This window comes from Dromiciops gliroides, chromosome 1, assembly GCF_019393635.1.
Source record: "Dromiciops gliroides isolate mDroGli1 chromosome 1, mDroGli1.pri, whole genome shotgun sequence".
Classification (NCBI taxonomy): domain Eukaryota; kingdom Metazoa; phylum Chordata; class Mammalia; order Microbiotheria; family Microbiotheriidae; genus Dromiciops; species Dromiciops gliroides.
In genome coordinates this window covers 62,830,265-62,857,447 of record NC_057861.1, presented here as the reverse complement: position 1 = coordinate 62,857,447, position 27,183 = coordinate 62,830,265, and the positions used below count along the sequence as shown (strand labels likewise).

Genomic DNA, 27,183 nt, shown 5'->3' with positions numbered 1-27,183 from the left:
TAAAAGATGGCTCTATGAGAAGAAGTTGGGAATGGATGGATACCGTGAAAAATGTGGGAGATGTAAAAACAGAAGAAATAAATAAAAACTTGTTTTTAAAAAGGAATTCTGGAAAACTTGGGTAAATGGATGCAGAGCAAAATAAAAAGAACCAAGGAAAACAACCTTGAAAGACATCAAAATTCTCATTATTGGAGGGGCAGCTAGGTGGCACAGTAGATAGAGCACCAGCCCTGGATTCAGGAGGACCCAAGTTCAAATCTGGCCTCAAACACTTTACACACTTACTAGCTGTGTGACCCTGGGCAAGTCACTTAACCCCAATTGCCACACACACACACACACACACACACACACACACCCCAAACAAAAGAATCACAGCAAAGAAAGCTTCCTCTTCCTCCTGGTAAGGAGGTAGTATGCTATAGATGTGGAATGAGGCAGTTATACATTTTCAGACATAGCCAAAGTGTTGATTTATGATAGGCAGGCCAGGAACCCAAGTCTTTCCTTTCTTAATCCAATTCAACAAACATTTATTAAGCACATACTAGATGCAAAGTACAGAGTGAGGCCCTGAGGATGCAAAGACAAAAAAGAAAACACAATTCCTGCCCTCAAACAGTTTACATTCTACTAGAGGTTCATAGTATTTACATGTATGTTGTAGTTGTTCAGTTGTGTCTGACTTTTTGTGACCCTATTTGGGGTTTTCTTGGCAAAGACACTAGAGTGGTTTGCCATTTCCTTCTTCAGCTCATTTTACAGATGAGGAAACTGAGGCAAACAGGGTTAAGTGATTTGCCCAGGGTCACACAGCTAATAAGTGTCTGAGGCCAGATTTGAACTCAGGAAAATGAATCTTCCTGATTCCAGGCCTGGTGCTGTATTCACTTACATGTATATGGATGGGTGAGGTAGTTTGAGGGAGAAGGAGAGGGGAAAGGAAGAAATAAGAATGAAATAGCAACTACTTTGTGCCAAGGACTGTGCTAAGCATTTTACAATGATCTCATTTGATCCTCCCAACAACCCTGGGCACAATGATTTTACAGATGAAGAAACTAAGACAAACAAAGGTTAGGTGGGGGTCATACAGGGTCATACAGCTAGAAATAGCTGAGGCCAGATTTGAACTTAGGCCTTCCAGACTCCAGGCTCAGCTCCATGCATTGCCCCACGTAGGAGAGAATGCTAACTAGTAGGGGGATCAGGAAAGGTTTCCCATATGAAGTGAACCCTAAGTTGAGGCTCAAAAGATACTAAGTGAATAAATATCAGGTGCCTACTATGTGCCAAGCACTGTGCTAAGTGCAAAAGATAGTCCCTAAAAAACAAAAAACAAAAACAACAACAAAAAATATTTGGGGGCAGCTAGGTGGCGCAGTGGATAGAGCACCGGCCCTGGAGTCAGGAGTACCTGAGTTCAAATCCGGCCTCAGACACTTAACACTTACTAGCTGTGTGACCCTGGGCAAGTCACTTAACCCCAATTGCCTCACTAAAAAAAAAACCAAAAAACAAAAACAACAACAAAAAGATAGTCCCTGCTGCCCTCAAGGAGCTTGGTCTAATAGGGAAGACAACATACAAATAACTATATACAAACCAGATATATGTAGGATAAAGTGCAAATAATCAAAAGAGAGAAGGCACTAGAAGGGGAATCAGAAAAGGCTTCATGTTGTAGAAAGCAAAAAATCCTTACAAAACCAAGGATTCTAAGCGTGAGATTAGGGGAGAGAATATATGCTATGAAGGAACAGACTATGCAGAGTTGGGAGATACAATACTAAATTTAGGAAACACTTTGGTGGGAATGTATTTTTGAAGGGGAGTAATGTGAAATTGGTCTAGAAAGCAGATTGGAAATGGACAGTGGAAGGTTTTAAGTACTAAAGTGAAGATGTTTGCATTTTATCCAAGAAGGAATGGAAAGTGAGTAAGATTTTTTTTAACAAGAAATTGACAAGGTTAGACCTGTGCTTTACGAAGATTATTTTGGCCAAGTAGAAAATGGATTAGAAAAGGGAAGGATGAAAGCAACAAGGCTATTAAAGTAGTACACGTGAGAATAGATGAGGGCCAGAACTAGAGTGGTGGCCCATATGATTGGAGAAAAGGGGATGGATGCCAAGAGAGACCGTGGAAGAATCAATATGCCTTGGCCACTGATTGGGTACAGAGAGTGGAGGGCAAAGGAAGAGTTGAGAACGACGCTAAAGTTGAAGACCTGAGTCAATAGACGGAGAGTGATGCTCTCTACACGTCATCATCGCTCCTAACTTTGACTATTAAAACAGCCTCCTAAATTGGCCTCCCTGCCAAAAGTTTCCAAAGTAATTTTCATAAACTGCACGTCTGATCACACGTTCCCTCCCCACAACAAATTCCAGTGGCTCCCTACTACCCAGAGGAACAGATATCAATCAGAACAGATAATAAGATACGTCCCAGGCAATGTGCTTAAACGTCGGAGGTTCAAAGAAAGGAGGTAACAGTCCCTGCCGCTAAAGAACTCACAATCTAATGGGGGGGGGGGGGAAGGAGGGGGAGAAGGAGGGGAGAGAGAGGGAGAGGGAGAGGGAGAGGGAGAGAGAGAGGGAGAGAGGGAGAGAGGGAGAGAGGGAGGGAGGGAGGGAGGGAGGGGGAGAGAGAGAGAGAGAGAGAGAGAGAGAGAGAGAGAGAGAGCGTCCTATTTTATTTTCAAAGTTCATCACAACAGGGTCCCCTCCTACGCGTGCACTTATTTCACAGCAGCAGTCTGCACACACTCTATGCCTGATCGATCCTCCACCTCCCTCCTCCCACTCCAAGCTTTTGCCCCGTCTCTCCTGCCTAGAATGCACTCCCCACTCCCACCCCACGAAGTCCCCGGTTTTCTTCCAAGACTCAACATAAATGTCACCCTCATGCCCTCCCCCCCGAGGTCACCTGTTCTCTGCTCGGAAGATGCTGCGAATAAACCTTGATACGCGCACGTAGTCTCTCGTATGAGAATGGAAGCAGACACTGGACCGTTTTTATCTTTATACCCCCCAGCCCTTGGCACAGAATTTGGCACACAGTAGGCGCTTAATGAATGCTTCTTGATTGGTTGGCTTTATAAGAGAAAATAAGTGTTGTTTCAGAGAGAAACAGTAACAACCCATGAGAACTGCCAAAATATCCAAAAGATTGAGAAACCCATCTTAGCCTGCGTAGAATTCGAACCCAAGCGGCTTCCCAGGACCCCGCCTCCTGGGACGTCAGCTTCGGGGTTGTCATCTTCCAATGGAACTCTCCGCCGAGCCTCTGGCGTAAAGGGAGCAGGGAGCAAGAGCTGTCCGAGAGATTGCCTGAGGAAATTGAAGCACACAGAGCAAGCGGCCTAGGCCACGTCGGCCCTTACTAGAGAAAAGCAGAGACCAATTAGAGGTGGGGAAAGGGTGAAAGTATATTTCTGCTTTTTTGGAGGCAGCTTTGGTGGTTTTTAATTTTTTTTTAATTTTTATTTATTTAGTAAACTGGCTCTGTCTGGGGCAGCCTCAGCCTGCGCCGGGCAGAGAAAAAGGCCCTTCCCAGCCCGGGGGCTTCCTCCTCTGAGGCGCGTGGGGCTAGCGGTTGTATCCGGGTTGGCTGATGGGTCGGAGCCGGGAGTCTCGCTCGCTGTCTCGTTCATCTTCTCGCTCGCGCTCCCCGGATTCCAGAAGCCGGAGGCGGCGGCGGAGCAGGAGCCGGAGCCGGAGCCGGAGTCGCGATGGACGGCGACGACGAGAGAACAGCGAGGGGAGAAAGAGGCGGCGGCGGCGGCGGAGCCGGAGCCGGGAGCGGAGAGCGGGGTGAGGAAACCCCTGGGGGCTGGGTCAGGAGCGCTCTGCCCCTAGTGTGTGGGTGTTGGTCAGCTCCATCTGTGACTGTGACTGTGACCGTCTGCTTTGCAGGAGACCCTTAAAGGATGGGTCAGAAGTGCTCTGTCCCCAGTGCGGGGATGTTGGTCATCTCTTAGTGGGTGTCGTTTGAGGGGCGGCGGGTGTCTTTGTAAGACCCTCACCCCCGATCTTGCTTAGGCAGCTAGTGTCTCAGTGGTTAGAGCGCCAGACCTAGAATCAGGAAGAACCGAATTTAAATTCGGTCTCAGACACTTACTCTCTATGTGACCCTGGACCAGTCACTTTACCTAAAGTCCCTCTGCCTTCGTTTCCTCCACTGTGAAACGGAGACAATAACAGCACACAACCCCACCCCACCCACCCCCAGGATTACTGTGAGGGTCGAATGAGATAGTATCTGTAAGTCACTCTGCAAACCTTCAAACCTGTATATATGCTAGCTGCTATTAATGATAATAGGTAGCACACATAAGGTTTTAAGGTTTTCAAAACGCTTTGCTTTGCAAGGACTATCTCGTTTCACTCCTTTTCGTGGGCGTCTTCCAAGTCCTCATCCCAGGCCCTCTTTTCTCCCAGTGATCTCATCAGCTCTCATGGGTTTACACAATCTCAAACTTGGAAGAGACCTCAGAGGCCACCTAATATAACCTGTACCTGAACGTGAATTTCCTTCTACAACAAACCAGACAAGTAGTAATCAAGCTTCTGCTTGAAGGCTTCCAGTGAAGGGAAACATGACACCTCCAGAGGTGGCCTTTAACTTTTTTGGGACAGCGGTGATAGGAAGTTAATGGGAAAGTCTCAGTTTGCCTCTCTGCACTTTCTTTCCGTTACTTCTGCCCCTCCCCCCCCCATCAGTACAAATCCGATCAGTCCTGCACATGACAGCCTTTCAAATACCTGAACATGATTATTCCCTTCCCCATCATAACTAATCGGATGTCACTGCTCCTGGGTTTGAATGGGACGTCAAAGAACCCAAGGTGAAAGTGTGGTTTGGGAGGCTACCTGGCACAGTGGAAAGAGCAGTGGCTCAGAGTCAAAGGACACAAGTTCATATCTTACCTCCCACACTTTCTACATGTATGACCATGGACCAGCCACTTGACCTCATTGAACCTCAGTTTCCTCATGTGTAAAATTAAAGAGTTTGACTAAATGGCCTCTGAGACCCCTTCCAGCTAGATCTGTGATCCTGTTCTTCCCAGACCTCTGCCTGCATCCAGCCCTGCTCTCTACCCTGAATTTCATCCTTGTGTTATCAGTGGTCAACTACACTCTCATCTAGATAGTTGATGGGTCTCTCAAACTCATTATATCCAAATGTAAACTCATCTGTGACCCCAACCCCACAACTTTCCTTAACTAATCTGTTCCTGTTTCTTTGGGTCAGCTCCACCATCCTTCTTTCCACCCTAGTTCACAACCTTGGAGTTATATTTGATTGTACCCTCCTCCTTCTGCACCCCCTCCCCAATCCAGTTATTGCTAAATATTGTTAGTTCCACCTCCCTAGCATGTCTTGCTTTCTCCACTTAGACAGTAGCACTATAATTTAGGCTCTCAACACTTTGGGTGGACTACTGCAACAGCCTCCTAATTAATCTTACTTCCAATTTCTTCCTACTCTCTAATCCATCCTCCACATAGCTGCTGTTAAATTATTTTTTTTATTTTATTTTTTATTTCAACAAAAACACTTTACTGAGCAACCTAGGAGATCTTTCAGGAAAGAAAATTAAAATATTTTGTTACTAATCTTTGAAAATAGGTTATAATCATTTCCATGTCCAAGGCTGCTTGAGGTTAGCTAGCTTTTTAAAATTTCTCTTTTTATTGATCCCTTTTGCTGTTGCATCATTTTCATTTCTGTTTGGAACTTCTCCACGTAAAAAAATGAATATTTCTAAGGTTCAGATACGATCATGTTTCCTCTGACTTTAGGATCTTGACTCCTCTCTCATATTAGGGGTTCTCTGAGGGCAGAAACTATTATCTTTCCCTCAGAAGCAGAATTTCCAGAGGGCAGCAGCAACATTCTTAGTTCTCTCCCCTTCAGACTGGCAGCTTCCTGAGGACAGGACTGTGGCTCCTCAAATCAGGGCTCCCCTAGATCAAGGCATTGTCTCAGCCCTGATATTCTGATATCTGATATTGAGTTTTACACACAAGGCAGGGAGATAAGTTGTTTGTTGCAGGGATAACAGGGAACCTGAGTCACAATTGATTATGGTCCAGACACTCTTTTGGCTTAACATCTTACCTTGATTGTTGCTGATTTGGAAGAAAATGGGAATTGTCGTCTAATAGAGGCAAAATAGCATAGTGGATAGAGAGCTAGGAGGAACCAGAGTTCAAGTGTCACCTCCTACAAATATTGGCTATGTGGCACTGGATAAGTGACTTCAATTTTCAGTGCTCTATGCAGTTCTCTAAGACTTCAGAGAAGGTACTGACCTGCATTGGCAGAGAGAAAGAATCACTTCACCTGGAAGTCCCCTGGACTAATGAAATCCCAGGTCCAGTCTTTATCCCCATCCCAGTCTAATAAATATTTGGAAGAGAGTAATCTCTTTGAACCTATTCAAATACACACGACAGTAGGATCACTGAACTGAAGGTCAGGACACTTGACTGACTTTGGCACTGACTTACTTACACCAGGCAAGTGACTTTTCCTCTCTGGATGTTGGAAAAGACCACTGTGTTCAATTCATGTTCCTACAAGCACTCAGCACACCAGACAAGTGTTCATCCGGACTTTCACTGAAGGTCTGTAGTAGGGGATGGTTCTGATCATTAGAAAGTTTTAACATCAAGTCAACGTTTGTCTCCTCTGGAGCCAAGTAGAACAAATCTAACCTCCCTTAAACAGGTCAAGTTCTTTGAGTCTTGGAAGATATCTGTGATGTCACTCCCTTCAAGCTGAACTTCCCCACTTCTTTCAGCTGCTTCTTATGTGACTTGATTTAGGGCCCTTCACCATCCTGGTTGCCATCCTCTGCATTAACTACCAGTGTTCTTCCTAAGCTTTGGTGCTTGTGACAGATTCCAAGCCAATTAGCATTGAGGAATGTGTAAGAGCCACCCCTATCAAAACAGGAACAGGGGTGGACTGCAGGAGGCTTACGTGCTCTCACTGGCACAAGGGAGCTGCTGGAACTTGCCATGTGCCCCCTCTTTCCCATCAACTTCCTGGGACTCTCTCTCCTTTAGGTAATGTAGGACTTGAGGCCATGTGCTTTTTCTCTGTGTACTCACTCTCTCTCCTTTCTTCTGGCCACACCTCTCCCTTATACTGACTCACCTTACGCTTACCTTACACCCGGGCTGGCTCTTCCCAGTCCCCCCTTCCTGGGATGCTATACTGGGTTTACACACGGTCAAATTAATGATAAGTGCTTGCTGCCCAAACTGGTGCAATAGCCTCTAATTTATAAGTAGCAATATATTAGAAACCCCAGCTAAGTTCCCCAATAACTTAGAACAGAGACAGGCTTACCCCCAATATTTCAAACAACACATTACAAATAAGGAAACTGAGACTCTGGTCAAGTGATTCCCCAGAGTTCCACGTCTAGAAAAAGTCCAAGTTGGAATTAGGTCTTCCTAAGGCTGAATTTGAAACTGTCTCCTCTAGACTACACTGCTGGTATATATTATTGTCAGTGTTTTCTCTCCCCATACCTTTTCTTTCTTTCTTTCTTTCTTTCTTTCTTTCTTTCTTTCTTTCTTTCTTTCTTTCTTTCTTTCTTTCTTTCTTTCTTTTTCTTCCTTCCTTTCCTTCCTTCCTTCCTTCTTTCTTTCTTTCTTTCTTTCTTTCTTTCTTTCTTTCTTTCTTTCTTTCTTTCTTTCTCTCTCTCTCTCTTTCTTTCTTTCTTTTTGCTGGGCAATGAAGGTTAAGTGACTTGCCCAGGGTCACACAGCTAGTAAGTGTCAAGTGTCTGAGACCGGATTTGAATTCAGGTTTTCCTGAATTCAGGGCTGGTGCTTTATCCACTGCGCCATCTAGCTGCCCCCTCCCTATACCTTTTCAGTGTAAAGCCCTTTTGATCATATTTTCACAATTGCAGGTACATTTACTCTTTTTTAAAATAATAACAATAAATTCATTATTTGTTTTTAGCTTTCTTTCTTTTTTTTTTCAGGGCAATGAGGGTTAAGTGACTTGCCCAGGGTCACTTAACCCCAATTGCCTCACCAAAAAAAAAATTAATAAAAATATAAAGTTTTGAGTTCCAAATTCTCTCCCTCCCTTCAGTCACCCATTGAGAAGGCAAGAAATACATATGCATTGTGTTAGATATATTCCATCTCTATCCAAAAACCTGTCATTCCTATACTTTAAACTGTAAAATAATAGGGTTTGACTAGATAATCTTTAATTATCCTTATATTCTCTCTGGTATTCTGTGATCTGTTATCCCTGTGGTAAGTTTCTCCCCTGCCCACCATCTTCATATTATAGGATCTACAAGCTGAGCTTTTAGAGTTAATGAAACCCTTGAGAATCTTTCATAGTAAAAGATGTTGTAATTTATTCCACAGATCAGATTCTGAAGAGGAGCGACATAGGAGGAAATCAAAGAAATATCAGACCTCTGAAAGGGACCGCAGAAGCCCAAGAAGATCTCGACCCCAATCTCGGGAGCCTTCCCAGTCAGATTCTGGAAGTGAGCCAAGGAGGGGTCACAGGAGTAGACACAGGAGGAGACGCCATGATTCTAGATCATCCACCTCTTCGGTGTCTTCTCCATCACCTTCACCGCCCCGCTCTCAGAGCCCTCAAGAGGCCCTGGACAAGAAACTGAGCCTCCAGGAGCGACGGAGGCTGAAGGAAGAGAAAAAGCAGCAAGAAGAGTTGATGAAGGCCTTTGAGACACCTGAGGAGAAACGAGCCCGGAGACTGGCAAAGAAGGAGGCCAAAGAACGGAAGAAGAGAGAAAAGATGGGCTGGGGTGAAGAGTACATGGGCTACACCAATACTGACAATCCCTTTGGAGACAACAATCTGCTGGGAACCTTCATATGGAACAAGGTGAGGGGTGGGCTACAACCTTCGCTGTCTGTGTGACAGTGCTACTGGGTTGAGATAGAAAATCATCACATCTTAACAGTGACAGAGACCTAGGGATCATCACATCTAATCACCTGTTTTAATAAGTAAGGTCATTGTGGTTCAGAACGGGAAACCAGTCATTCAATAAGTATTTATTAGATACTCTGGGCCCTGGGGGACACAGATACAAGAATTAAACAGCCCCTGCCTTCCAGGAGTTTTACATTTTATCAGAAATGTCTTCTCCAGGCCACATTGCCCATCATTGACAGAGGGTAGTCTATAGCCCAGACTCCTTGACTCCCAGTCCACAGTTCTTCCCTGTGCCCTGACCCATTTGGTCTTGTGGAAATTATAATTACCCAAACTACAAGAAAAACCACTGAGGCAGAACTCTGAGCCATTGGCACTTTATTAAAGGGTCCATGGTCCCCTCTAATGAAGTGGATCTCAGATCTTCCTCACAATCTAAGATGCCTCCTTCCAGTACCTTGTTTCTATAAGGTTTGATCCCCAAATAGGCAAAAGAGGCAGGGCAAAACACAGAATCTCATTGGTTGATAGACCTTGCTCTTGAGGGCCAAAAAATGACATCAGCAGCAGATTCACGGGTTGGGTGAAGCATGGGGCATCTACACTGACTAAGGAGTCATAAGATGGGCACCTGCTCATGTTGACCAAGAGAAAATGGTCCTAATGTTCAAAACTAAGTTGGAGGCCTTTCCAGAGCATCAAGGCATCCCTCCCTTGCTGTGTTTGGACATGGAATTTGAGCAAAACAGGATGGAGATATCTTTGTCAGCATTCTTGTGGTTGTGCAAGTGAGCCTTGTAAACAAGTAGTGAACATTACATTAAAGTTTGAAGCCCACTGTAAGAACCTATCCATCGGGGGCAGCTAGGTGGCGCAGTGGATAGAGCACTGGCCCTGAATTCAGGAGGACCTGAGTTCTAATGTGGCCTCAGACACTTGACACTAGCTGTGTGACCCTGGGCAAGTCACTTAATCCCCATTGCCTTGCAAAAAAAAAAAAAGAAAGAACTTATCTATCCCTATATGATTTATGTAAAATATCAAACTAATTCATACCAATTGGAATAGAGTAGTGGTCCACATGAATTATTGCTCACACACTCAACCCTTTATATTTTTCCATCACAATATCTTTTGCATTCTTCCCTCTCATGCTCCTCTCCCCGCTAGTTTATAGGATCTCATAGTCAGAGGGGATCTCAGATCATCTAGTCTAACTCTGCCTGAAATATAAATTGTCTCTATAATGCCCACCAACAAATAGAAATCCAGCCTCTACTTACCTTCCAATGATTTATTCACTACCTCCAAAGGCAGCCTAGTCTGTTTTTGAATAGCACTGCTTGTTTATCTTCATATCAGGCGGAGGCTTCCTTATAAAGTCCAGTTAGTCTTAGTTCTATCAAGCAAAACAATCCTAATAATCTCCACAACAACCCTTAAGATAATTCAGTGAATGAATATTAAGCATTTATTATGTGCTAAGCATTAGGGATACAATTTTGGGGGGGGGGGCAATGGGGTTAAGTGACTTGCCCAGGGTCACACAGCTAGTAAGTGTCAAGTGTCTGAGACTGGATTTGAACTCAGGTCCTCCTGACTCCAGGGCCGGTGTACAATCCACTGTGCCACCTAGCTGCCCCCAGGGATAACAAATATTAAGAGACACCCCTGCCCTCAAGTAGCTTACATCTACACATAGAAGAAAGGGAGTGGTGGCCAAAAGTGGAAGCTTTGGTCTGAGGAGGCACAGGACAACGAGCTGGTTTATGTGACACACCCTTTCACTACTGACTTGGTTACTGTGCCCAGAACAAGAAGGGGGTGGAGGTGGAAGTGGGTAGGAAGGAGAACCATGGCAATTCCTATCTATGGTTGGGGTGCTTAGTCCTACTTTGAATTTAGGAAGACTTCATGGGAGCAGCTAGGTGGCACAGTAGATAAAGCACCAGCCCTGGATTCAGGAGGACCTGAGTTCAAATCCAGCCCCAGACACTTGACACTTAGTAGCTGTGTGACCCTGGATAACTCACTTAACCCTCATTGCCTTGCAAAGAAAAAAGGGGGGGGGTGCTTCATGAAAGAGTCTTCTTGTAGAAAATCAGTACAATGTAGTAAATATAGAGGTTCTTTTTTTTTTTTTTTTATTTTTTAGTGAGGCAATGGGGGTTAAGTGACTTGCCCAGGGTCACACAGCTAGTAAGTGTTAAGTGTCTGAGGCCGGATTTGAACTCAGGTACTCCTGACTCCAGGGCCGGTGCTCTATCCACTGTACCACCTAGCTGCCCCCAAATATAGAGGTTCTTAACCTTGTGTTCCCAGACTCCCAAGGAGTCCATGGATAGGTTTCAGAGTATCCATGAACTTGGAAGGGAAAAGTGTTACATCATTATATCTTTATTTCCATATAACTGGTTTCCTTTGTGTTTTGTGCATTAAAAACATTATTTTGGGTTCATGGGTCCATGACCCAAGAAAAGTTAAGAACCCCTGGTGTAACAGAAGGAACACTGGATTTAGGGTCAGGATTCCTAAAACTTGCTTGGGAACATATTAGCGTGAGACCTTGAAGTTTCTTTTAAAAAGCAAAACCTTAAGTTTCCTCTTCTATAAAATATAAGGGTTGCTTCAGTGGATCTGCAATGGTCACTTCCAATACTTAAGTGTTATGATCCCATGACCAGCAGAATGTAGTAGAAAGCTAAGGAGATACCAAGACCCCCTTCTCCTTATTGCTGTACTTTCCCTGGTGAATTTGCACAAGGCAGCTGAACTTTTACAGACACTGAACTGGAATTCAGCAAGTCATATGTTTGTCTTTTCAGGCACTAGAGAAGAAGGGTATCAGCCACCTGGAAGAGAAGGAGCTGAAGGAGAGAAACAAGAGAATCCAGGAAGACAATCGACTAGAATTGCAGAAGGTAGGAATTCAACCAAGGGCCAGGGCCAGGGATGGTCTCTCGGCCCTCAAGCCTCTCCCCTCTTTGGGGATTTCTTTGTAAGGATAGCTTGTTTTCTCCCCTCGGTTCCACCACCCCACAGTCATGACAATTTCACCTCCATTTCCCAGGTGAAGCAGCTGCGCTTAGAGCGAGAGAGGGAGAAAGCCATGCGGGAGCAAGAGCTGGAGATGCTGCAGAGGGAGAAGGAGGCAGAGCACTTCAAAACGTGGGAGGAACAGGAAGACAACTTCCACCTTCAACAAGCCAAACTTCGGTGTGTCCGTGTCTGCTGGCGACAGCAAGGGCTAACAGTCCAGGTGGGAGGGAGAAATGCCAAAGGGTTCTATGTCGGGAGTTAGGACAGAACCCCTCTGACTGGTCTCGGCCAAGGCTTTGAGTTCTAGTCTCCATCTTTCCTGGAGTTGCCCTGTCAAAAATAAAACATTAATGAGTCATTAAAGGAAAGAGGAGGGGTTTTGGCTTCACCAGTGTGAGGAGAATCAAGGATACCAAGTATTCCAAGGCCAGCTAAGGAGGACTGGTAGTGAAGACAGGGCTACCACCTGGTCAATCAAGCCCTCAGGCCTAGTAGGGATTAAAGGAAACCTCAAGCAGAGCGCTTTGAGGGCTTGTCCAAAATTACAGAGCTGAGGGACACTGTTTCTTGCCCATTTGGGAGAAGGCTCTTCTCTTCCCTCCTGTTCCCCAGACTGTCTTTGCGCTGGGGAAAAGTATTTTCTCCAAGGTTGATTGTCATTTATCAGATAGTCAAGCTCTCATGAATTTGTAAGTTCCTGGGGGCAGGGAAGGAAGGGCACATAGCCCAATAGTATACATCCCCATGAACTCTGGCCCAGGCACCAACCCACTTGTCTACCCTCTGGCACAACTTAGCACTGTTGGCCGTGACCACACACTACCCTTAGCAGCCATACAAAAGCCCAACATTCCTATGATGTTTAAGATCAACAAAGCGCAGACCCTGAGCTAGCTGGCGCAGTCATTACTATGTTTTGTAACTGTAGGAGCACTGCAAGACCACCTCTGACCACCCAGCTAGAGAGGGTTGGTGCTGGGCTTTGGGCAGTGGGCTCTCTCACCACGGCCACACATTTGCTCTGGGAGCTCAGACCATAACCAGATGCCACCTCTAGCTCCCAGGCTATAACCACTGACATGCTCTGTCGCTGTTTGCAGTTCTAAAATCCGCATAAGGGATGGCCGGGCGAAGCCCATCGATCTCCTGGCCAAGTACATCAGTGCAGAGGACGATGACCTGGCTGTGGAGATGCATGAGCCCTACACCTTCCTCAATGGCCTCACAGTGTCAGACATGGAAGACCTTCTGGAGGACATACAGGTAGCTGCCTTCACTGCCAAGCAGGGCCCCTCCTCCTGTAGCAGTTTTCCTTACTAGGTTAGGGACCAGTGTGTTTTCCAAAACCAAAGCATCCAGCTGGGGGAAAGTCCCTAGTTCACCCCACTTCCCTTTACCCTATTTGTGATCCCACCCTCTCTCTGCCCCTCATCTATATGCAGTGTTCTGCCACCATCCTTTTACTCACACTATTCCTTAGATTTGGGATGCCTCACCTTCCCTCTCCTTCATCTAGTTTCTGCCTTACTTACCCTTCAGATACTGCCATCCCATTCAGAAATGGTCTTTTCTTCCATCTCTCCTATTGTTTTGCATTCTCGTTACCACTTAATACACATTTTGGGTCATAACCTATTTGCTGGATTATAAACTCCATCAAAACAAAGGACAAAGTAATTTTGTGGTTCCTGCCTCCAACCTAACACTACACTATGCACATATATTGAGCCTTTAATAAACAGCTGACTTGACGACGGATGGATGGTCAACTGGTCGGTCTCTTTGCACCTTTGCTTCCGCTATTTAAAGACAGAAGACACAGAGCTCAAGTCCTGATCTGCATACTGTCTGAAAGACTTTGGCAAGTTACTTAATGTCTCTGGGCCTCAATTTCTTCACCTGTAAACTGAGTGGGATCAAACTGGATCATGTCTGAGGTTCATTCCAGTTTTCAGTTCTATAAACCTAGAAAGCTGTTCTTCTTATTGCTTTTCCAAAACCTTCCTATCTTTCAAAGCCCAACTGAATATCCACTTCTTTCTGACTGACCTGCTTCCTTTCACTCCTGTAAGATCAGACAGAATGAGCCCTTCCTGGGTGATGTTTGGCAGTTCCTCAAAGTCTGGATCACAAGTTTTTTCTGCTCTTCCAATTTTAGGTTTACATGGAATTGGAACAGGGCAAGAATGTAGATTTCTGGAGAGATATGACTATCATTACAGAGGATGAGATCTCCAAACTCCGCAAGCTTGAGGCATCTGGAAAGGGGCCAGGTAACTGTTGGGCCCACGTACCTAAAGGCACTGATCAGTCATTTAGTCTTGGTCCTGGTGGGGGAGGGTGGACAGGGGGTGGGGAGCTGATACCTAGGGTTATTTTTTTTTAACAAGGTGCAGGAAAAAGAGCTTGGTGCAGGAAGGCAGGCAACTTGGATTTCAATCCCAGTGCTGCCAGCTTTATGATGTGATCATGGGAAAGTCCCTTCCCCTGTGCAAGCTGTGATCCCCCCCAAATGAAAACATAGGGGTCACACTGCATTATCTCTAAGGTTTTTTCAAGCTTTTGACATTTTTAAGCTGAAAAATAGCATTGAAATGGCATTGGCCCCATATTGGTGTGATTTCTCTTATGGCCACCAGGGGGAGGAGCTAGGACAGGTTTTATTGAATTCACTTCATAGACACAGTCATTCCATTCATTCAGTGAATGTTTATTAAGTGCCTACTGTGTGCCAAGCACTGTGCTAAGTGCTGGGAATAGAAAAAGAGGCAAAAGACGGTTCCTGCCTTCAGGAGCTTACAATCTAGACTGACAGACTAGACTCCTGAGAACTGGAAGTGTTCTTCAAAGATCCAGTCCAATCCTCTCTTTTTACAGATGAGGACACTGAGTCCCAGAGAGGTCAAGTGGCTTGATCAAGATATGACTAAGTAGCAGAAGAGCCTGTACTAGAATTTGAGTCTCTTACCATCTAGTTCAGTGAGCAGTGAGTTTGGAGACTGGGGACCTGTGTTCTCATTCTGCCTCTGCCACATATTACCCTATGGGCCTTTGGGTAAGTTGCTTAGCCCTTCTGGGCTTGTTTCCTCATCTGTCAAAAGGGGGTTGGACTAGTTGATCTCTAAGGTGCCTTCCAGCTCTGAGCCTTGAGACTCACAAAATGTCTACTATAGCATATAGCCTCAGTAGATGTATTTTGGCTATGTAATGAGTGCAGGTAATAATGTGTCCATATGATTGATCCAGGTTGTACTAAGCACTGTATGAACCCATAAGAGAATGAGATTAAGTACTGCGCATGGGGGAGGGTCAAGAAAGGCTTCCTGGAAGAGGTAATTAATCAACAAGCATTTATTAAGCACCTACTAAGTGCCAGGTACTATACTAGCCTCTAGGAATTCAAAGACAAAAATGAAACAGTCTTTGCTCTGAAGCTCTTACATTCTATCAAGGGAAACAACTTTCACACAAATAAATAAGCTTTAAGTCATATGCTAAGCCAGTCAGCCAGTCAATAAACACGTATTAAGCACTTACTATGTGCAGAGTTAGACATTCTGCTAGGTGCGGGGAATACAAAGAAAGGCAAAAGATCCTCCCTGCTCTCAAGACTCTCACCGAGGGAAGCAACTATGTACAAACAAGCCATATAGAGGCAGAATTGAAGATAATCGACAGTGGGAAGGCCCTAGGATTAAGGGGGATCAGGAGAAGCTTCCTGTAGAAGGTGGTATTTTAACTGGGACTTAAAGGAAACGATGGGGCAGAGATGAGGAGGGAGAGCCTTCCAGGCATGGGGGACGCCAATGAAAATGTTGGCACTTGCAGTGGAGTGTCTCGTGCCAGGAAGAGCAAGTAGGCCAGTGTCACCGAGTGCACAGGCGGGAAGGAAGGTAGAAGAATGCTGGAAATGTAGGAAGGGGCCAGATTGTGCCAAAGAGAAATTCTTATTTTTGATCCTGAAGGTGATAGGGAGCGACTAGAGTTTATTGAGTAAAGGGGTGACCTGGTCAGATCACTTTGGTAGCCCCATGGAGATTGGACTGCAATGGACAGAGACTTGTGTCAGGGAGACCAGCTAACAGGCGATTGCAACAGCCCAGACATGAGGTGATAAGGTCTTTCACTATGGTGAGGCCAGTGTCAGAAGAGAGAGGGAACAGCTATGAGAGAGAGTACAAAGGTAAAATCAGCAGACCTTGGCAATAGATTGGGTGTGGGCATTGAGGGAGGACTGGAGAATAACACCTCAGTTAGGAGCCTGGGTGACTGGGAGGATAATGACACCCTCAGGGGTAATTGAGGAGTTAAGAAGGGAGAGTTTCGGGGAGAGATAATGAGTTAAGTTTGGGACATGCTGAGTTTAAGATGTCTAAAGGACATCTCATTTGAAATGTCCAGTGATAATGACTTTGTTGTTGAATTGTTTTCGGTTGTGCCTGACTCTGTATGACCCCATGTGGGGCTTTGTTGGCAAAAATGCTGGAGTGGTTTATTTCCTTCTCCAGCTCATTTTATAGATCAGGAAACCGAGGCCAGCTGGGTTAAGTGACTTGGTGGTGTCTGAGGCCAGATTTTAACTCAGGAAGATGTCTTGACTCCAGGCCTGCTGCTCTGTGCATTGCGCCACCTAGCTGCCCGTTGGAGATAAAAGACTGGAGGTCAGCAGAGAGTTTGAGAATCCTCAGCACAGAGATAATCATTGAATACATGGGAGCTCCTGAGATCACCCAGTGAAATAGTATAGAGCAAGAAGAGAAGAGATCCCAGAGCAAAGACCTGTGGGACACGCACGATAAGTAGGCATGACCTGGTGAAGATCCAGCAGAGCCGACTAAGAAGGAGCAGTCCTTAAGTAGGACCAGGATGGAATAGTATCAACCTAGAAAGAAGAGATTGTCAAGAAGACAGTGATCAGCTAGGTCAGAATCTGCAGAAAAATCAAGAAGGATGAAGATTGAGAAAAGGCCAATTGATTTGTCAGTTAAGAGGTTGTTAGTAAATTTGGAGAGAGTATTTTTGGTCCTATGATTAGACCAAGGTGAGAAAAGGACATGGGCGTAGCCAGTGTAGGTAATGACCTGGGAAAAAACTAAAGGGCTCAAGGGCCTGGAAGCCATGGTGAGGGCAAAGAGCAGGAGAGAGAACCTATGTCTGTGCAGGGTGACGGCCTAAGAATGGTGGGGTCAGGAGTTTGGAGAGCAGGGTTTGGGGTTGCAAGGCAAAGTGGATGGTGGAGTTGTGATGGCACTGGTGATTAGGTAAGAGAATTTGAGAGCTCATAAACATGGAAGCAGAACATTTGTGGGCAATGACAAGATCAAGAGGGTGACCGTCTTTATGTAGCTGAGATAGGGTAGAGAAGTAGTGAATGCAGGGCAGTTTGGGCAGGAGGAGTCAGTAGCCAGGTGGTGAAGCAGAAGAGGCCCTCCTGGGACAGCTGGGTGGCACAGTGGACAAAGCACTGGCCTTGGATTCAGGAGGACCTGACTTCAAATCCAGCCTCAGACACTTGACACTTACTAGCTGTGTGACCCTGGGCAAGTCACTTAACCCTCATTGTCCTGCAAATTTAAAAAAAAGAAGAAGAAGAGGCCCTCCTAGAGGAGATGGGACTAGAACTGAGCTTTCACTGAGGATGGGGATTGTATGAGAGAGAGACAGAGGGAAGGAGAGGGGGAGGGAGAGAGGTGAGGAAGGAGTCATTTAAGACCTATGGGGACAGCCTGTACAAAGAGACAGTGCCAAAAGCTAGAAGGTCATGTGTGGAAAAACTACAGGTAGGAGCAGGAAGCTATATGAAAAGCAGTAGCATTTTCTCATAAGTTTAGAGATGTTGGCTGGAACCAGGTTGTGTAGAAGAGGTTGTGTCTTATGTTGGGGGCAATAAGAAACAAATGAAGCTTTTTTTAATTTTAATCTGGAAAGTGACATGGTCAGACCTGTGCTTTGGGAATCGTTATCTGTGAAGAGGATAGACTAGGGAGGAGATACCAATTGGAGGGATAGTCAACAACCCAGGTTGTATGCAATAAGGGCCTGAATCAGGTGGTGCCCATGTGTTAGGGAGATAGAGTCAATAAAACTGATTGGATATGGGGCTTATGGGAAAGTAAGGAGGTTACTGGGGAGATGCTGGTACCCTTGACAGAAATAGGAAAGTTAGGAAGGGGGGTAAAGGAAGCAAGAGAATAATGAATTGTGTCAGATGTTTGAATTTTAAGTGTCCACTTGATATTGAATTGAAAATGTCCAGCACCGGCCCTGGATTCAGGAGGACCTAAGTTCAAATCTAGCCTTGGACACTTGACACTTACTAGCTATGTGGCCCTGGGCAAGTCACTTAACCCTCATTGCCCTGCAAAAAGAAAAAAAATGTCCGATGGGTCTCTGGTATTGTGGGACTGAAACACTAGGAGTGGATTATATAGAAGTTGTTTGAATAGAAATGATAGTTTAACCCATGGGAGCTGATGAGATCACCAAGAATCATTGTATAGAGTGAAGAAAGGAACCAAGACCACAAAGAAGGCTGAAAGGAATGGCCTTCTGGGTAGGAGAACACAGGAACCCAGAGAAGAAAGAATCTTCATGAGGGAAGGGCGTCATCAGAGTCGAGCTGGAGTGCAGTCAGAAGGGGAGAGGCTTGAGAAAAGGCCATTGTGTTTGTCCATTTAGACATGGGTAGAAGCTGTACACCAGGCCAGTGACTCAGAGATTGTGGAAGACACGTTCTAGGCCATGAGAAAAGAATGATCAAAGAGAAGGTAGAGCTTTCCATGGTTTGGAGACAGAATGATATTGATAGAGGTTCCTGTTAGGGGAGCAAGGAGAATATTGTATCTGTGGAGAGAAGAATGCCGTGGTACCACGAGGGAGGTAGATAAGCAGCAAAGCTCCAGTTTACTGATGGGCTTCTCTCCTATTCTCCCCACAGGAGAGCGTCGAGAAGGTGTGAATGCCTCTGTTAGTTCTGATGTACAGTCGGTATTCAAAGGAAAGACCTACAATCAGCTCCAAGTGATCTTCCAAGGCATCGAGGGCAAGATCCGGGCAGGGGGGCCCAACCTGGATATTGGCTACTGGGAGAGCCTGTTGCAGCAGCTCAAGGCTCACATGGCCAGAGCCAGGTGAGGGGGTGGGGTGGGCGGAGAGAGAGCCAGAACACAGGGCAAATTCTTCTTCTGTGCCTTCAGACAACATACTGAAAAACCTCTCCTCACCTTCCCATTGTAGCACCTCTTAGCTTCTTCCCAGAAGAACCAAGATAATCAATGGCAGCCTTGCATGAAAGTGCTTTGAAATCCCTTGAAAAGCATTCTGGAACTACAGGGATGTGATCCAGTGTTTCCATCTGGCTTAACCCAAACCGCTAGTGGGCAGGATCATAGATTTAGAGCCAAAAGGAACCTTCGAGGTCTTCTAGTCTGACCTCCTCATTTTACACATGAGGAGACCGAGTCCCAGAAAGGAGAAGTGACTTGGCCAAGGTTACATAAGCTGAACCAGGATTCAAACCTGAGGCTCTAAGGCCTGTACCATGTTGCATCTCTATCCTGCGGCCCTCCACCATTGGGTGCCACTGTACCAGATTGCCATCCCTTATCTCACTTTTCCCTCCCAGTGACTTGATGTTCCACCCAAATTGGGTGCTAGACAAAGTCTTTGCTGCCCCACTCCTGCCCCCCGCCCTTTACCAGTGCTGCGCTGTTCCCCGCACCTGGATTTCCTCTTCTCCTCCTTGTCTATTGATCTCCTGCCTGTCCTGCAAAGGTCCGCTCCCAGAATCTCCTCTGTGGCCATCTAGCACCTGAATGAGAGCAAGCAGCCAGCCTTTGCTTGAAGACCTCCAGGAAGAAGAAACCCCCTGCCTCATAAAGCATCCTCCCCACCTTGTTTGGGCTGTAATTACAAGGAATATTTTCCTCACGTTATGCTGAAATCTCTCTGCAGTTTCCACCTATTGTTTCTAATTCTGGTCTCTCAGGCCAAACCAGATGAGTCTAATTCCTCTTCCATGAGATGGCCTTTAAACACTTGAAGAAAGCAGGCATGTCCATCCGCCCAGGCCTGGTCCCATCTCGTCCCCTGATGTGAATGACAAAGATATTGGCCATGTTCCCAGGGCAGGTATCGGGAACACAGTGAGGGCGCCTCCCAAGGCTGTCTGGTCCGTTTCTTCAGGCCTCCTAGAGCACGTTTCTCTATGTCTCTGATGCACTGACCTAGAATAAATGCTACTACACATATGTGCACTTATGTCTCATCTCCCACTATCCAGCACGGGCCTCTTTGGCACAGTAGATGCTGAATTAGCATTTGAGTTTCCTGTGCTGACAGTAAGGGATTCCTGTTCATCCTGAGCTAATTATGTTGCTGCTAGCCTTCCTGGCCTCCTGCCTTGGGTTTTCTCTTTACCTGTGCATCAGCCCTGGACTGTCTTCACTTCCCAGCTGAGGAAGTAAAGTTCCTCAGGACAGCATTTAAACAGAAGAAAGGTCCATTGTAGCTCACGCCATGGAATGACCCTCTGTCCTACTCCCATGTTTCAGGCTCCGTGAGCGTCACCAGGATGTACTGCGGCAGAAATTGTACAAGCTGAAACAGGAGCAAGGCGTGGAGAGCGAGCCCCTCTTCCCCATCCTCAAGAAGGAGCCATCATCTCCTAGTGAAAGGTATGTGTTCCCCAAGACAGCCACCTTTGTCTTCTACAGGAGAGCTGGGCACCCAAAGGGCTTCCTCTTCCTTTCCTCCTGCTTATCCAACCAACCTCCCGTGACGTGGCCTGCAGGGAAGGGGTCACACGATGGTCCCCATGTCAGCTCAGAATTATTCAGGCTCCTGTGGTTTGTTCTTTGTTTCTGCTCCGCCCCGTGCCTGATCTCTGCTGTCCGGCCAGATGTCATGGTCTTGAGCCATGGACATTTAAGGCTCTCCTTGACTTTGGAGTCCTGAGGACATCTGGAGGTCACTCTATTCATTATCTAGGAGAAAAGAGTCTGAGCCTTAATCCCAGGCCCCCCTGATGCTTCCCACAGGAAGTGACCTAGAGGATTTGTCCCCTGAGATGGGGACCAGTACAAGAAAAGAACTAGACTCCACAGAGGTCCAAGAAATCCCCAAGTGATAGACCGGTGGGTAAAAAAGGAAAGGGAAGTAGTTTGGAGCTTTTAAATGGCCTACTCCATGGCCTCCCCACCAGAGCCTGAGGCCTGGACGAGGGGTGCTGCGTCACAGTCACCCAGATGTCTGTGAGAGAGGGTCAAAGGGTGCTGAACCTCAATAGCTCACCTACCTCACCCCTCCCATCTCTAGGTCAGAGCCTGAAGAACGAGGTCAGACCCAAGCAGGGCCTTCCACCTCAGGCGCCTCTGAGGAGCCAGAAGCTGAAGGCGAGACCAGAGCCGAAGGGGAAGGCGAGGGCGACGGGGAGGGCGAGGGGGAAGCAGTGCTGATGGAGGAAGACTTGATCCAGCAGAGCCTGGATGACTACGATGCGGGCAAGTACAGCCCCAGGCTGCTCACCACCCACGAGCTGCCCTTTGATGCCCATGTGGTGGAATCAGAAGAGGACCTTCAGCGCCTGCTGCTTTCTCGGCAACAGCTGCAGGTCACAGGTACGTGAAGCATGTGCTCACCCAGCCAGCTGCTCGTGCCCCCTTTCACAGATAGCTATTGAACGGCAGGCCTACCCCCTGAACAACACCTAGCCCTAAAGTTGCCCACTGGTTTGGCGAAAGCTCAGTCCAGTAGGGACTTCTAGCAGTATGTCCCAAGTTTTTCATTCTGACACCCCTATGAACTTGGTGGGATCCTCTCCTTGCCTTTTCTATCTCCCTCTTTTTCTTTTCTTCTCTTCCTCTATCCTCTGTCCCCTACTCAGTTAGGTTAGGCAGTTTCTTTTTAAGCATTACTCTGGGGTTCTGTGGGCTGCTGGGATGCAGTGAATAGAGGGCCCAGGCCTAAAGTCTTCCTGAGTTCAAATCTGGCCTCGGACACTTAGTAGCTTTGTGACTCTGAGCAAGTCACTTAACCCTATTTGCCTCAGTTTCCTCATCCATAAATGGCCAACCACTCCAGTATCTCTGCCAAGAAAACCCCAGATGGGGTCACAAGAGTTGGATGCGATTCCACAATAACTGGGTTCTGTGCCAATGACCAGTGTATTTTAGTGAGAGTGGAACACTAGTGTTAGCATGTGCATTCCCTGGATTGTGGCATTGGTCAGGACTCTATAGACCACACTGTGGGTCAGGAATAAGTTAGGATTTTATAACAAATGTTGGCAGAGGTTGGGGGGGTGGGGTGTTGCTGATTAGTCAGAGATACACATACAACAGAAAGAGGTCTACAAAGTTCTGGGTGTCTGGTAATTAGGTAAGGAGTGTAGGCGCCTACGTGCAGGCTTTGACCAAGCTCCATATCCCATTGCCTTCCCTCTGTTTGCCACAGGAGACGCGAGTGAGAGCGCAGAAGACATCTTCTTCCGCCGGGCCAAGGAGGGCATGGGTGCAGACGAGGCCCAGTTCAGTGTGGAGATGCCCCTCACAGGCAAGGCCTATCTGTGGGCGGACAAATACCGGCCCCGCAAGCCTCGCTTCTTCAACCGTGTCCACACAGGCTTTGAGTGGAACAAATACAACCAGACCCACTATGACTTTGATAACCCCCCACCAAAGATTGTGCAGGGCTACAAGTTCAACATCTTTTACCCAGACCTGATAGACAAGCGCTCCACACCCGAGTACTTCCTCGAGGCGTGCCAGGACAACAAGGACTTTGCTATCCTGCGTTTCCATGCCGGACCTCCCTACGAGGACATTGCCTTCAAGATCGTCAATCGGGAGTGGGAGTATTCACATCGCCACGGCTTCCGCTGTCAGTTTGCCAATGGCATCTTCCAGCTTTGGTTCCACTTCAAGCGCTACCGCTACCGGCGGTAGGGGCGCTCCTGACCCCAAACCGTGGCCTCTGAAAGAGGCCAGAGACAGACAGACGGACACGTCCTCTCTGTTGAACCTCCCCTGAGGAGTCGCCCCTCAGTTGCTGTTCTCCAGTCTCTTTTTGTTCCTAGGGTGGAACACAAGGGTATACATTCTTTGCCCTGTGCGCCTTCCTTTTTGAAATCCTCCTCTGTCCCTAAGCCCAGTAGCAGAGTTTCTTCAGGACTACTTTCAGTTCAATAAAAGCAATTTTGGAGTAAAGGTTCCATGTATTCACTATCCCCAGCACCCACTGACTTCCCCGGGTCAGAATCTTGGTCTGCAGACAGCCTGCTAGTCACTTCTCTGCCACTAGGTGGCAGCCGTAACTTCCCAGATGGCTACGTCTGCTCAGTCAACAATTTTACTGAAGATGCTTTTTATTCCCAGTTCTTTGCTAACCTAGAGTACGGGGCATATGGGGGAATGGGGGAAGGACTTTTAAAACACACAATGTCGGTGCTAGAAGAAATCTTAGACTAGAGAACGTCTCTGCTGGAAGGGACCTTGGACAGGGTTTAGCGAGGTCTACAGATCCCCAGTGAGTCCAGGGTTAGACTTCTGGAGGTCGGGGGGAAATAGCACATCTTTATTTTCATTCACCTTTCACTGAAATTTAGTATTTCCTTCAATTATTTAAAAACCCTGTTGTGAGAGGGGTCCACAAGGCTTTCCCAGACCACCAAGAGAGTGAAGAGCCCCTGCCTAGAAGATGTTTTAGTCTAACTTCTTTATTTTACAGATGGGGACACTAAGGAGTCCCAAATCAAATCGGGGTTGGAACAAGGACTAGACCCGGGATGCCCAGTTCTCAGTCCTTGTTCTTTCCACCGCGCCAGACTTCTGTTTTTGTAGACCTCATCATCTAGTTAGGAAACAGGTGAAACCAAATAATAAAAGGTACAGCCACTGAATAATCGAGGTGATCAGAGAAAAGGAGAAATTAGAGTTAGAGTAGTCAAGGAAGGCTTTGAATTAGGCCTTGAAGGATGAGTACAATAGTATAAGAAATGCCACTTGAAGCTGGGCCTCTGTTCCTTCAGCACAGGATTCTGTATGTTACAGAGGCACTTGTACTTGATGGGAAAAGTAGCTAAATATGTGAGGATGTCAGACTCCCATGGAATCCCAGGAGAGCTGGTCGCTAGTCCTGCTTCTGTCGTTCATTTGCTATGAGACTTTGGGCAAGTTGCTTTCTGGGTTTCATCTTCACCTGGATGCTCTCCAATCAATAAACATTTATTAGGCTTCTACTGTGTACCAGGTACTATGCTAAGCACTGAAGATACAAAAAGAGGCCGAGGATAGTTCCAGCCCCCCAAGGAGTTTATAATCTTATGGGGGAGGACAACATGCAAACAAATACATACAAAGCAAGCCATATACAGGATAAATAGGAAATAATAAACAGGGAAGGCACTGGAATTAATTAAGAGGGGTGGGGAAGACCTCCTGTAGAAGGTGGGATTTTAGTTGGAACTTAAAGGAAGCCAGGGAGGTTAGTAGTGAGAAGAAGGGGAGTTTTCAAGGCATGAGGGACAGACAGAGAATGTCAGGAGCTGAGAGATGGTGTCTTGTGGAACAGCCAGGAAGCCATTGTCGCTGGATTGAAGAATACATGGTAGGGAGTAAGAAGAAAATTGGAAAGGTAGGGAGGGGGTTCGGTTATGAAGGGCCTTGAATGCCAAATAGCATATAACTGGCCAAGGTGATGGATATTCCAGAGATGTCCTAGCCTCCCAAATGGTATTGGTCATCTGTGAGTTTTATTGCAGCTTGTACCTCTTCTTGGGGAAATAAGTGCCTTTAGTTTACTCTGTACCCTGGAGTAGGATGCTGCTTTATTCCTTCCAAGCTTATAAAGAGTTCCTTAGCTTTGATATATCAGGATTTCTAGGGTGAGACTCTGTCCCCCCTATCTAGAGTGCTCATCATCATCATTGCATTTCTTTTTTTATTTTATTTTATTTTTTTAATTTATTCATTTGTTTGTTTTGTGGGGCAGTGAGGGTTAAGTGACTTGCCCAGGGTCACACAGCTAGTAAGTGTCAAGTGTCTGAGGTCAGATTTGAACTCAGGTTCTCCTGACTCCAGGGCCAGTGCTTTATCCACTGTGCCACCTAGCTGCCCCTGTATTTATTTATTTTGAGACAGAGTCTCCCTATCTAACCCCGGCAGGAAGTGTAGCGGCCACTCACAAACCCAACCTCACTATTGGTTGTCAAAGGGAATTTGACCACCAGTTCCATTTCTGACCTGGGCCAGTTCAGACCTCCTTTGGGAGCCCCTGGGGATGCCCGATTAGCCGAGCTTGTGCAGCTCAGAAAATCCAAGCTCAGCTCCCAGCCATAAGCCTTCCCAGTGGGAATTCAAGCATAGGTCATCACACCCAGCAAATGTTCATTTTATGGACTTCAACCTTTTTTAGAGGCTTAATCCTTGTAACTGGGCCCCAGGGAGACCCTCAATAACTTGAATAAGTGAGCATCAGCTGGCCCTGAGTCATCAGCCACCCTGACCAGGGACAACTGCTCTGATTCTCTAGAGGAGTCAGGGTCTAGGTCAGTGTAAGGCTGGACTTAAATCAGGCTGATTTCCAGAGGGAGGCTTCCCTATGGAAAAGCCAGCCTGGCCCAGCTTTCAACTCTTTTATTCCATTCTACTGTTTATCACTGGCAGAAAGTTCTGTCTTTAACTGAAAAATCCAAGCTCCGGTGGAAAGAACTCTCTTTAACTGAAACCTTTCTTATATTCGGGTTTTAGAACCTGTTATTTTATCAGTCTGGGTGTTTTACCACACTTAGCAGTTATTTGCTAAGGCCAAACTTCTAGTAATGAGTATCTCCTACCCTTAACTAGCTACATATTCTTGCCCAGAGTTAGCACTCCACTAACAGCCTTTGACAATCCAGAGTCATCTCTATGCCCCAATGAAGCACTGGAGGAGGACTTGCTTGAGAGGAAAAAACCTTTCCTACTTGAATGTTTAAGCCTCTTTTTTCTTATTGTTATCTCTGGCCATGTTTTTTGTTTTTTGTGGGGGGTTTTGGTGAGGCATTTGGGGTTAAGTGACTTGCCCAGGGTCACACAGCTAGTAAGTGTCAAGTGTCTGAAGCTGGATTTGAATTCAGGTCCTCCTGACTCCAGGGCTGATGCTCTATCCACTGCGCCACCTAGCTGCCCCTCTGGCCATGTCTTAGAGCACTTACCAATACTGATCCCAAGATCACCTCCCAAGGGAATCCATAGACAAGCTGAGTCAAGGTTAACTTGTGGCTGAAACTCAAAAGTATAGATGTAGATATAGATATATAGATATAAATATATCAGATATAGATATACACACATATACATACATGTGTGCATATCTCTGGCCATGCATAGAAATAGCCCATGAAGGGGCAGCTAGGTGGCACAGTGGATAGAGCACTGACCCTGGAGTCAGGAGGACCTGAGTTCAAATCCAGCCTCAGACACTTAACACTTACTAGCTGTGTGACCCTGGGCAAGTCACTTAACCCCAATTGCCTCACTAAAAAAAAAAAAAAAGAAAGAAACAGCCCATGAGTTAGCCCTCCAGAAAATTGGTTAAATTTAGCCTGGATCTGAGCCATGCATGCAGTCAGAAATCTATTATATAAAGAAAATATAAGGGGGCGGCTAGGTGGCACAGTAGATGAAGCACCAGCCCTGAATTCAGGAGTACTTGAGTTCAAATTCGGCCTCAGATACTTGACACCAGCTGTGTGACCCTGGGCAAGTCACTTAACCCCCATTGCCCTGCAAAACAAACAAACAAAAAAATATGCACTTAGCCAGGGAAATGAAGGCAACTGTTCACCAAGGCTAGGCAGCAGAGCAGTCGGAGGAACAAGAAAACCATTCTGTTTATCCTCCCCACAAAAGATCTCTCCGCAAATTTGTGAGTTCCTCCCAGAACCTCCATTTTGGAGTGTAAGCGCCCAAGCATGCCATTCTCCCTCTCTCCCTCCTCTCCTGGCACTGCTTCTGACCCTCCAGACCTCTCTACCATGCTCCTGCTTTAGCATTTTCTCCTCCCCTGTCTTTCAGCTCCCTTTTTTGGGTTGTCTTTCCCCATTAGAACGGAAACTCCTTGAAGGCAGGAACTGTCTTTTTACTTGTATTTGTATTCCCATAGGCCAACACAGTATCTGACATGTTGTAAGTGCTTAATAAA

At 46.3% G+C, this 27,183-nt stretch overlaps 1 protein-coding gene across 1 annotated transcript; it reads left to right on the top strand.

Moving 5' to 3' along the window:
* Positions 1–3,582: 3,582 nt before the first annotated feature.
* On the top strand, positions 3,583–23,207 carry CACTIN (cactin, spliceosome C complex subunit). The gene is made up of 10 exons (XM_043979651.1): positions 3,583–3,821; positions 8,421–8,910; positions 11,790–11,885; positions 12,035–12,180; positions 13,104–13,266; positions 14,162–14,276; positions 18,941–19,133; positions 20,556–20,678; positions 21,319–21,620; positions 22,456–23,207. Exons 1-10 carry the CDS (start codon positions 3,622–3,624, stop codon positions 22,944–22,946), a joined length of 2,319 nt encoding a protein of 772 aa, XP_043835586.1. The 5' UTR covers positions 3,583–3,621; the 3' UTR covers positions 22,947–23,207.
* Positions 23,208–27,183: the final 3,976 nt, after the last annotated feature.